A 12,054-nucleotide genomic window follows, 5' to 3' on the forward strand; every position below is an offset into this window, starting at 1 on the left:
CCAGAAAAGGATATTTAACCTATGACCAACAGGAACAGTGCAGGGTGACACCTGTACCTGGCCTCCTTCTTCTACCTGACTTGCCTCCTTCTACCTGGCTTGCACAGCTGGGCTGATGGGAAGTATAAGGCTTGCCAGCTACAAAGGCAGCCACCTGGTAGCTCTAGAGTAAAAGAGGAGGGAAGCTCCAGAGATCAAGTGGAGCCTCTCCTACTCTTTGGTACAAAACGTGGGACATGGGGCACAAACAGAAATTCACAAAGTTCTGGTCAGTGTTTTAATTATGTACTTTTAATGAATAATGTGCTGGGTGTTTTTCTATCAGCATACATTTATCAGGACAGGAAACTGAAGGCTTAAAAAAACTACCCCTGTCACTGTGGGAACTGAGAATCGTGACATTTATTTTAAGGGTAGAATATACTTGAGGGAAGGGCCCATTGCATTTAGTGCAGTGAGTCTCAGCAGATCAACATGTGCCCTGCAGAAACTGAAGCAGGAGGGCTAGAGGCCAAGCAAGATAGGAACTAACCTTCTGGAAAGGAAGAATAGCCGGAACAGGAGTGTTCTGGAACCCTCTAAAATATTAGTATGTGAAGGACCCGATTCCTTGTTGTTTTGCTTAGCCAAAAGGATCCCTAAGGGCTCTAAACACTATCCCTTGCCTCCCTGGTCATGGAGGGCAGAATTCTCTGAGAAATACAGAGTGAATGTTCTGAAAGCTTGGTTTCAGAACAGTGAAGGAGAAGAGAGAAGAGGTAGGCAGCTCATTCATAGCTCAGAGCTGAGGCCCAGAGGCCAGGATGAGCTGGGGTTGGCTAGGATGCCTGAGGGTGAAGCAAGGCTCTCTCTATCTCTCCACATCTTTCTCTGTAGACTCACTGGGCTGGCCAGTAAGCTTTACAATGAGTATCCTGCTGCTTCCTTCTCCCAGCAGGGAGAGACCTGCACAGCTGAGAAAGTGCTAACACCTAGTCACAGACTCTCCTGAAGGTGGACTCCAAAGCATAGGTAAAGGTCTGCATACCATAAGATCTGCAACCCCAGAGGGCCACAAGAAAGGGCAAGCAGGTGCCGGTAAGGTATAACAAGGCAGTGAATGTGGCCAACGTTCTGATCTGGCTGCCAGCTGGTTTTCATCTGTCCTCTTTTGGTAAGAATTTGGTAGGAAAAAGGGAGTAATTGGTACCAAGAACTTCAGTTGGTGCAAATAAAGGAGCACCAGGCTCTGGCAGAGAAAGTGATAGGGAATCTAGAAAGAACAGGGTGGCAAGAGGGACAAACAAAAGTCTTAAGTAGGTCAACAGAAGACAATGAGTCATTTATATTATAAATGTGGGTGTTAGAAACCAGAGTGAGTTGTATTACAAGAACATAGCAAGTCTACACTTGAGTTTGTTTAGGAAAATAGCAGAAGAGGGTTCTTAATACCATACTGGTAGAAATTAACTTATGTAGAATAAGTTTTCTAACTTTGGAGAGATTTGCTAAATAGGAAAACAATTTTTATGTCAATTGAAAAAAAAGACAAAATAGTAAATGTTTCCTCCTGCAGGGCAGAAGTTTAGCATTTCCTTCTTGGGCAGAATGAACCGAGAACTCACGGATGCTCTTTTCTTCTGAATGGTGAGGGTCTCCCTACATGCACAAGCTGCTTTTTTCCAGGGTCTTTCTGCTTACTGTCATGGTTGGAAGTATCAGAATGAAAACCCAGAACTGTTCCCATGCAGGGACTTGCCCCCACATACCCATCTCATCTAACTTCCACTATCATCCCTGTGCCTGGGCACTTCTACTTGCTCTCATTTACGGATGGTGCTTACCTGTCTAGTGAAGTCAGTACAGCCTTCAGCTATCAATCCTAATTAAAGGGAGATAAGGATGAGGGAAACACCTGTGCAGTGGAGTTAGCAGTGGTCAATGTTTGCTCACCCACAAATCTGGCCTTCAACTGCTTCTCTGAGCAACTCAGAAATATGCTGCAGAGGCTGGAGCTGGTGTTCTGGAGGGATAGCTGTGGGGAGAGAGGTCAGAAGAGTACTGAAGAAAAGCTAAAAAACATTAGACACAATCTGAAGTTAATACCAGAAGTTTGGCGGAGAATGATCTTTTTTATTTTCTAATTCATGAGATCCATTCCATACTTTCCCACCCAGGGTCTGTCTCTTACCCTTATGAAGAAAAAGCCATCAGTATTATCCAGAACTAAACTCAAAAGCATTGTAAACATGGTCCATGGAGGTTGATAGAGATCACCATAGGTCTCAGAAATGACATGTCACAGGTACACCAGGCTTTTTCTTTTCTTTTTTTTTTGGTTGGTCACGGGGCTTGAACTCTGGCCTTGGGCACTGTCCCTGCACTCTTCAGCTCAAGGCAAGCGCTCTACCACTTGAGCTACAGCACCACTTCCGGTTTTTTAGTGGTTTATTGAAGATAAGAGTCTCACGGACTTTCCTGCCCGGGCTGGCTTTGAACCGCGATCCTCAGATCTCAGCCTCCTGAGTAACTAGGATTACAGGCATGAGCCACTGGCGCCTGGCTCAGGCTTTTTCTTTTCTACCCACCTACCTGCTGGTTCCATTATTAATGACATTTGTGATTTCAAAATAATAGTGGAGACCATATTAAAATCATCAATAAGAAATTAAGAATGGACTGGGTACTTGTGTGTTTATGACTGTGATGAGTTCAAAATATGATTTCCAGTTTTCAATACAGAAAAGGCTAGGAAAAACTATGTGAGCATCATGTGAGGCCTTTTCTTGTGTATTTCTGCTTTCACAACCACACGATAGTTTTAGAAGCATCTGAGCATGCATCTGTTTCTAATGAACATTAGAGAAAGGTGTTCATGTACAGATAGGTTCTTTTTTTTTTTTTTTTTTGGTCAGTTGTGGTGCCTGAACTCTGGGCCTGGGCGCTGTCCCTCAGCTCTTCAGCTCAAGGCTAGCACTCTACCACTTGAGCCACAGCGCCACTTCTGGCCTTTTCTGCTTATGCGGTGCTGAGGAATTGAACCCAGGGCCTCATGCATGCAAGGCAAGCACTCTACCACTGAGCCACCTTCCCATCCCATAGGTTCTATAATCAAATACACGAGGGAGATAATGCTCTTCTACAACAGCACAGACTAAAGGGCACTCAATCTCTCTCCCTCCTCTGAATTCTATAACCCTTAATCATAGCCTTTTGAAGGCACTTGCTATTTTATTATTCATATTAATAGTTGCTTTGATATTAACTTTTTATCTCTATTCCTTATGACTCCTGAAGAGTCAGGATTGCAAGTGATCATCTTTGCCCCAGAACCTCACAACAATCAAGAAATATAATTCTGATCAATAGGAGGTTAGACTGTTAAAACACTTCCACCTATGATTATACACTTGCTTTCCCAAAGGCAATGCAGATAACCATTCCTGGGCCAAGAAGGAGGTCTGTTCTGCTACTTGAGGTCAGTGATCTACTTTGGGGCAGGCATCTAGGACAGTTATACAAGTGGAACAGGCAGTCAGGCTGAGTTCAGGCATATGTACTTTTTGTTTTTCTGTTTACAGGTTTCCAAGCCTAAGCTCCAGTCACTTTTCTGGAGACTAGTTAAGTACCCCTCATGAGCTGACCTCAGGCCCATGTTGCTAGGCCCTGGACCTTTCTGTCTTGTTAATAAAGTTCTCCATAGTGTTCTGAGTTCTCACAAATCATCAAGCAGAGATCCATCTCAGGCCATGCCAGCCCTATCACAGCATCTGAGGATCATGTCAGATGGGTCACCTTCAATGATAACCTACATTTAGGCAAAGGAAGAGGAATTTAGATTTTGTAAAATGCTCTAAAATTTTGAATCATCTATTTTCCTCACATCCTTCAAGTATAGAGGGGAAAAAAGGCCAAAAACTACACAACAGGGAATTGGGATGACTCTTTATCCTCTCTCATTTCTCTTCTTTCCTGGCCACATAAGCAACTTCCTCAGTGCCAACTGTGCTGTACCAGTTCTGACTTTCCTGAAGGTTCCAGATGACACAGAGAAAGGCAATTTTATTCTTCATTTCTCAAAAGTTTCCAAAACACAAGCTCACAGACACACTCTCTGGTCAATACCAGCTAAATTAAGGACATAATCTATGGGAAAAGGCTGGCAAATGAAATCAGGAAAAGGAATGGTCTAATGTTAAGTATTATATTAAATTCTTCACAATCTTTTCCTGGGTTTGGCTAGGAGACATTTCCTCTAAATTTTCATGGCTTCGTCCATTTTAACTTCTGTCACAAGGCTTCATGGAGCAACGGAATGAAAAACAAACAAGGGTACTGTTTTATTCCGAGTCAGCCAAGTCTCAGCCTGTTCCTGGCATCTAGGTAGGCCTGGCTGGAACCAGCAGAGCCAGTGCTATCTGTAGGCATACTAGTAAGGGATTAAAAAAAAAGTTCAGGGCTAGGAATGTGGCCTAGTGGTAGAGTGCTTGCTTTGCATGCATGAAACCCTGGGTTCAATTCCTCAATACCATATAAACAGAAAAGGCCAGAAGTAGGACTGTGGCTCACGTGGTAGACTGCTAGCCTTGAGCAAAAAGAAGCTCAGAGACAGTACCCAGGCCCTAAGTTCAAGCCCCAGGACTGGCAAAAAAAAAAAAAATTATACCTAGGAAGTAAAGCAGATATTCAGAGCAAAATCCACAAGCAGTGAGACCCTGAGAGCAGGAAGGGATCTCAGCCATCACCAATGCCACTTTACTCATGTGACAGTTCAGCACTGGGAGGGAGGGTCATATGATTCAAAAGCTCTTCTCACTACAACTTGGATATAGGCAACTTCAACTCACCTTCAGGATGCTGCAACACCACGGTAGTGAGAGATGGAGCAGCATAGGGAAAGTAGGTCCTGAGTGCAAACTTCAGCTACAATAGGGTCAAAAATGCAAAATACTCATGAATGTCAGGAATGGAAGGGTACCGGAAGAACACAAAACCCTGAGCCTCTTCTGCCCTCCCCAGTGAAACCTACTGTACTAACTCAACCAATCAACCTTCCTTTCCTTTCCTTCCTTCCTTTTTTTTTTCTTCTTTTTTTTTTGGTGGGTCGTGGGGCTTGAACTCTGGGCCTGGGCGCTGTCACTACAAGAGCTCTACCACTTGAGCCATAGCACCACTTTCCCTTCCTTCCTTTTAAATACAAGGGGGTTTCAATTCAACATCCATTTATAAGTACAATGCATCTCTTTTTTTTTATTATTGTGAAAATACCTACAGAGGGGTTACAATTACACGAGCAAGGTAATGAGTACATTTCTTATCAAGCATTGTTGCCTCCTCCTTTGTTTCCCCTTCCCATCTTCCCCCTCCCCCCAGTACAACGCATCTTGATCCAATGTCACCCCTTCCATCATACTCCCCTTGCTCCCATCCATTCCAACCCCACCCATCCCCTCAATTTCCTAGTTCCATTTTCATATATGTACATTGAACATTATGACTACATTCACCCACTCCCCTCTAGATAAGATATGCTTCAGATTCCTGGTATTAATTTTGTTATATTTTCTGAAAATTGCTCAAAAGGTTTACACCATGGAAACCTACCCTTGCACATGCCATACTTTAGTTGGATATATATCTCTGTAAGTGTCTTTAACATATTTACATTTTGGGTCTAACTTCCATATAGAAGAGAAGACATGTACTCTGTGTCAAAGCCTGATTTGACTCAACATAATTTTTTTCCAGGTCCATCCATTTGCCTGCCAATATTGTTCTTTCTGATGAAATCAGTTCTACTGTGTGTATGTGTGCGCATGTGCATGTGTGCATGCACATACACACATTTTCTTGTAGTGTACCTAAGATGTTTCCATAACTTGGTAATTGTGAAAAGAGTTATAATAAATGAGTGTGCAGGTGCCTTTGTGGTATCGAAACTAGCAATCTTGCATAAATGCCCAAGAGTGGTACTGCTCTAATTCTGTGAGGAATCTCCATATTGATATTCATAATGATGGCACAAATTTGCATTCCCACCAACAGCATATTAGGATCTCTTCTTCCCTGCATCCTTGCCAGCATTTGTTGCTGTCATGTTCTTGATGATGACATTCTGAATGGAGGGTGATGGAATCTCAATGTCATTTTGATTTGTGTTCCTTTATGGTCAGGAATCTTGAGCATTTCTTCATATATTTATTGACCATATGTACTTCTTCTGAGAAGTGTCTGGTTAACTCCTCTGCCTATTTATTAATTTGGCTATAAGGCTCAGATATTTGGCTACCAGAGATCTTCTTCCATTCTGTATTATCTTTTTATCTTAGTGACTACATTCTTCACTGTACAGAGCTTTTTAGCTTGATGTAATACCACTTATCAATTTTCTCTCCTATTTGCTGAGCCCCAGGTTTTTTATTCAGGAAGTTCCTGCCAATGCCAGTAAAGAACATTTTCTTAAAAACTTTTTTAAAAATATGCTTCCAATAACCTGACAAATATTTTCCAGAAAAATGAACCTTTTTAGAAGTTACCTTCTGGTCTGTATGAGTACTTCATACAAACTCACTTTTATACCTAAGCCTTCCATTTAAGTGAAAGCTACCAATACAATTTTGAGATATCAAATTTCAGGAGAGTGTGTATGTGTTTTTAAACAACAACAAGAACAAAAAGTGGTGCTTGTATTTCTGAAAACTGAGGACAGTAGCTATCTGTGCCCTGAAAGGCACAAAGGGTGGCTCATGACTATAATCCTAGCTACTCAGCAGGCTAAGATCTAAGGATCATGGTTCGAAGCAAGCCTGGGCAGAAAAGTCGCCACGAGACTCTTATCTCCAATTAATCACTCAAATACCAGAAGTGGAGCTGTGGCTCAAAGTGGTAGAGCACTGGCCTTGAGCAGAAGAGGTCAGGGACAGCACCCAGGCCCTAAGTTCAAGCCCCACAACTTACACACATTCTCTCTCTCTCTCTCTCTCTCTCTCTCTCTCTCTCTCTCTCTCTCTCTCTCTCTCTCTCTCTCTCTCTCTCTCTCTCTCATACTCACACACACACACACAGAGGCACAAAGGTTTTGAAGTACTTTAAAGGGGGAAAGGGTAAAATCTGGAAGACTTCAGGGAGTACACAGGGCCAAAGAACACTTTGACGAGTGGGTAGATGTGTGAATCCATGTGACCAGCACTGTAATCAGGACCCAGGACATTTCTATCTCCCTACCTAGTACCCTATGACTCTCAGCCACTCCCTGTATCATAGCCTGGCAACTATTTTAATTTCAGTGACTTTACTTTTTCTTATTATTTCATGTAAAAGAACTAAGGAGTGTGTAATTCTTTTGTGACTGGCTTCTCTGGCACTTTTCTAAGAAAAGGATTCATTCATGTTTCTTTATAAAAGCAGTTCATTTTTATCTATTGCTCAAAAGTAGTCACTGCATGAATATAGCAATCTGTTTATCTACTGCAGAGTACTGATGAGCATTTGGGTTGCTTCTGGTTTTGTCATTACAAATAAAGCTTCAATTAACACTCACATCTGTCATTATGGACAAGTGTTTTCATTTCTCTTAGGTGAGTACTATAAGAGAGCAATTACTAAACTATAGCGTAGGTGTCGATAAAACTTATATGGCCAGTAGTTTTCTAGTAGTTATACCATTTCATACTCCCATTTACAAAGCATGAGAATTAGTTGCTCTACACTCTCACCAATATTTGGTGTTGCCAAGCTTATTAATTTAGCCATTCTAATAGGCTTGAAACATTACCATATGCATGCATTTTTTATTCATGCTTTAATATGCATTTCTTGATGGTAAAGAATGTCAAAACATTTTCTTTGCCATTTTACATAGCTTTTATGAAATGTGTGTTTAGACTTCTGTCTTTTAAAAACAATTAAATTGTTTTTCTTATGTAGGAGATCTTCAATATATTATGGACAAGAATCATTTGTGATATGTATATATTTTCTCCACATTGTGGCTTGCTTGTTTGTTCTCTTAAACAGTATCAGTATCTATTAAATAAATCCATTCTAATTCTAATGAAGTCTATTCTTATGCATTTTTCTTGAATGATCAGTAATTCCTTTTTTTTCATCCTAAGAAATCTGTGATTACTCCAACACAGATTCTACTGTATTTTCTGCTAAGAGCTTCATAATGTTAACCTTTATGTTCAACAAAGTTTGTAGTCCTCTCTGATTAGTTTCTGTATGCTTTCTGAGGCTGAGATTGAGATATATTTACCTCACATGGACATTCAGTTATTCCACACCTTTTGTTGAAAACTTTCCTTTCCCTCATTGAATTGCGACCAAGCCACTCTGTCAAAAATCAACTGACCTCAATCATATATATGGGTATTTATCTGGACTCTGTTCTGATCTATGTCTGACCTTTTGCCAATACCTTCTTGTTTTAATTACTGTAACTTTAAGTATTGAAATCAGGTAGTAGTATGAGTCCTCTGGTTTTGTTTTTCAAAACAATTCTGGTTTTTGGAGGGTCTTTGTATTTTCATGTACATTTTAGAACCTACTTTAAAAAATATTGTGTATGTGTGTGCCAGTCCTGGGGCTTGAACTCAGGGCCTGGGCGCTGTCCCTGAGCATTTTTAGCCAAGGCTAGTGCTCTACCACTTGAGCCACAGCTCCACTTCCAGCTTTTTTGGGGGAGTGGGGTAGTTGGAGATAAGCATCTTATGGTCTTTCTTGCCTGGACTTGTGTTGAACCATGATCCTCAGATCTCAGCCCCCCAAGTAGCTAAGATTATAGGCATGAGCTAGAATTACAGATGTGAGCCACCAATGCCTGGATCTAAAATTTTTCATTTTTTAAAAGCCTGCTTTAAGTTCTGGCTCAATGATCGAGCACTTACCTTGCCTGCACAAAACCCTGGTTTGAGCCCAAGTACCATGCACCTTGCGGGGAGCGGGGCGAGAGAAGGTGAGGGGCTACTGAGATCACCAGGAATGGAAATAGGCAGCAGCTGGACCTGGAGAAATCATGATGTGGTTTTTCTCTCCTTACATTCAAGTCTGCCTTAGTTGCTCTCAGAAATGCTTTGTGGTTTGCAGTTAGAGTACTTCCACGAATTTGTCTATTTCTTCCTTTTGTCAGTTTCATTTCATTAATTTTGAGACTCTACTAGGCCCATACCCATTTAAATTTGGTATTTCTCTCAATGAACTGTCATTATAAATGTTGCACTTTCTCTCCAGCATGTAATTTATCTTGGGAGTCAGCTTCACCTGCTACTAACAACCACCTCGGCTTTCCTGTGTTTACAGTTTGCATAACATAACATCCTTTCCTCTTTTCACTTTCCATCTGATCATTAGGATAGATCTCTGGAAACAACATATAGGTGGGTCTTTTTATTCTTATTGATCTTGTTTTGTTTTGAATCCCATCTGACATCTCTGTCTTTTTACTACAATATTTTTCATTTAATTTTGGCGAATAATTTTTGTTCTTTCTCTGTTTGGTTTAGATCTATTTTTTTCCCTTTTGGTGGTAATGGGGACTAATCTCAGGGCAGCACTTAAAGCACTCTGCCACTTGAACCACACAACCAATCTTTGTGCTTTTATTTTTTTATTTATTTATTTTTTTAGATAGGGTTTCATGCTTTTCCCCAGGGCAGCTTTCTATCTTCCTATCAGGACTTCTATCATCCTACCTCTCCCTCTCAAGTGGCTGGAATTACAGATATGTACCACCATACTTGGCTCCTGGATTGTTTTTGAGATAAAGTCTTGGTAACTTTTTCCAGGGAAGATCTTGAAATGCTATTTTCTTATATCTACCTCTCAAGCAGCTGTCAAGCTCTGTACCCAGTAAGGTCTATCTTTTAATGTGGTTTCTTTTTGCTTCCTGCCCCCCACCCCACCCCACCACACCCTCTGAAAGCCTACAGCTCTGATATTTCCCACCTCTAGTCAATGCACCTGGGAACCTGGGCTCTTCCCAGGAAAGCCCTGGGGAGAAGCTGGAGTTTGCTCACTTCTGTTTCCCCTTCAGGGTCCAAAGTCTCTGTTATTTTGTCCATTTTTCCATATGCACTCCCTTCCTGCCTTCAAATTGATTTTTAACAATAACTTGCCCTAAATTTATAATGTTTATCTGCAGGATACTTAAGAGTTTTGTACATTATCAGACTGCTGATCTGCTGTAACCTGACCCTGACCCGACTGGCTGCTTGTACTGAGCCAGTCATTGTGCAAAAAAAAAAGTGTCCTACTCTGTCTACATGAAGTTTTTGCCTACTGTTCATAGGTGGAACTAAATCATGCTGCCCACATACCAGCTACAGGAATGAGAGGAAAGAGTAGAATGGGAATAAGAAGAAATGAAGTTAAGCTACTCCTTTTTGGGGGGTGGCTGGACCAGAGTTTGAACTCAGGGCCCTGTATGTGCTCAGGTAGTACTCTACCACTTGGCCAATGCCTCTAGACCAGCTTTTTACTAGTTACTCTGGAGATAGAATCCCAAATTTTTCTGCCAGGGCTAGCTTCACACTTCAGTTTTCTGGATCTTAGCCTCCCCAGTTGCCTGGGTAATAAGTGTGGCACCCAGTTGGAGCTAAGCACTTCTGATAGTGGAAAAGAATGTGAATTAATAGTGTAAATGCCACCAACTGGGCAGTTGAACATCTGCATTCCTAGTAGCTAAGCACTTCTAATTATCATACAGAACAGCTAGAGCAATGCTGTTTATAATAGAAACAAAATCTGGAAACAACCCAAATGCCTACCAAATGAAAAGTAGATACATTGTGGAACATTTGCACAATGGACTCCTACATAACAACATTTACAACAGCCACCTATAAACAATCTTTATAACAAGCCAAGTGGAAAAATCTCAAAGATTGCATACAGTATGGTACTCTTTTTTTCTTTGCCTACAAAGTATGAAGTTAACCCAAATTAAAAACATAGTTTAGACGTATATAGGTAATCAAACTATTTCCAGAAAAAAAGCAAAGGAATTATAAACATAATATTCCAAACAGTGTTTATCTGAGTTGAGAAGCACAGAAGAAGCATAGATAAGGCAGAGGGGAATACAGACAAAAAGAAATCATTTCCACTAGTTTAGAGATAGGTTTCACTGATAATCCTTTTGCTAGGAATGACAAAGTGAATGAATAAGGCACAGAATTGAAGCCATGCATAGATCAAGCTTGACAGGACATGTAGGCATCACGGACCCTGGTAAGTCCATAGATGAAGTCAGGGGTCAGTGACTGAGACCATTCATCAGTGAAAAAGGAGGTAGTTGGGGATAGTACCAGAAAGAAATGAAATAATAGGTAGATATGAAGGTATATAAAGGCAGTTTGTAAATCCATAAGGTTATTGCTTTCCTATTTTGAGTCAAAGATCGGTGGCAAATGCGTTGTTTTTTTGCTAGTTTTTTTGGGGGAAGGAGTGTATGGTGGGGGGAGGGGGAAGGGTTCATTTCTGTCCTATCTCACATCTGGGCTCAGTTGGCGATTCCAATTTCCCAGACAGACATAACCTGGTCAGGGTATTGTTCTAAATTAAAGTAACACCTCTAGACCAAATCCGGGGTCCAAGGCCAATTAGAGACTCAGAGTAAAACCAAAATGAAGACACTCAAGCCAGGCTACATTCTCTGTCCCAAGCTGGAATTGTCCCAGAACTCCAAGGGTGAAGTTTGCTACAGGTCAGTTTCTAACTGAGAATATAAGAATGTACAGGGAGGATAACATATTTATATTTATGCCTCAAGATAATTGTGAGGACCAGACGGTGCTTTTCAGCTGAGCTCTCCTCCCAAATTCCAGGCATGGGCACCACTGATAACATTGCTATCATCTAGCTAACTTCCCTAGGGAAGAAGATGATAGGAAAAAAAATAAATCATAAGTATTTATTATTACCTCAAAAGCAGAACCATCTGGTAAAACCAGAGAGGTTTCTTCAACCTAGTGCTATGTGGAGTTTTAGAAAGGGCTGAGCTGAACACCCTTGCTCAGCTGTGTGGAGTTTTAGCAAGGGCTGAACACCCTAGCCCTGCCCTCCCAAATCAAATTG

At 41.2% G+C, this 12,054-nt stretch overlaps 1 protein-coding gene across 3 annotated transcripts in view; it reads right to left on the minus strand.

Moving 5' to 3' along the window:
• The window catches only part of Fancc (FA complementation group C), a 205,875-nt gene that overhangs the window by 15,677 nt on the left and 178,144 nt on the right, over positions 1-12,054 (minus strand). For all 3 annotated transcript variants that reach the window (XM_070033704.1, XM_070033703.1, XM_070033705.1), the window contains exons 11-12: positions 4,827-4,902; positions 1,933-2,014 (exon numbers count right to left, since the gene is read on the minus strand). In XM_070033704.1, the coding sequence (XP_069889805.1) occupies positions 1,933-2,014; positions 4,827-4,902 (158 nt within the window). The remainder of the gene's footprint in view (positions 1-1,932; positions 2,015-4,826; positions 4,903-12,054) is intronic.

The sequence above is a fragment of the Dipodomys merriami genome, unplaced genomic scaffold (assembly GCF_024711535.1).
Source record: "Dipodomys merriami isolate MVZ:Mamm:240054 unplaced genomic scaffold, mDipMer1.0.p SCAF_22, whole genome shotgun sequence".
Lineage (NCBI taxonomy): Eukaryota > Metazoa > Chordata > Mammalia > Rodentia > Heteromyidae > Dipodomys > Dipodomys merriami.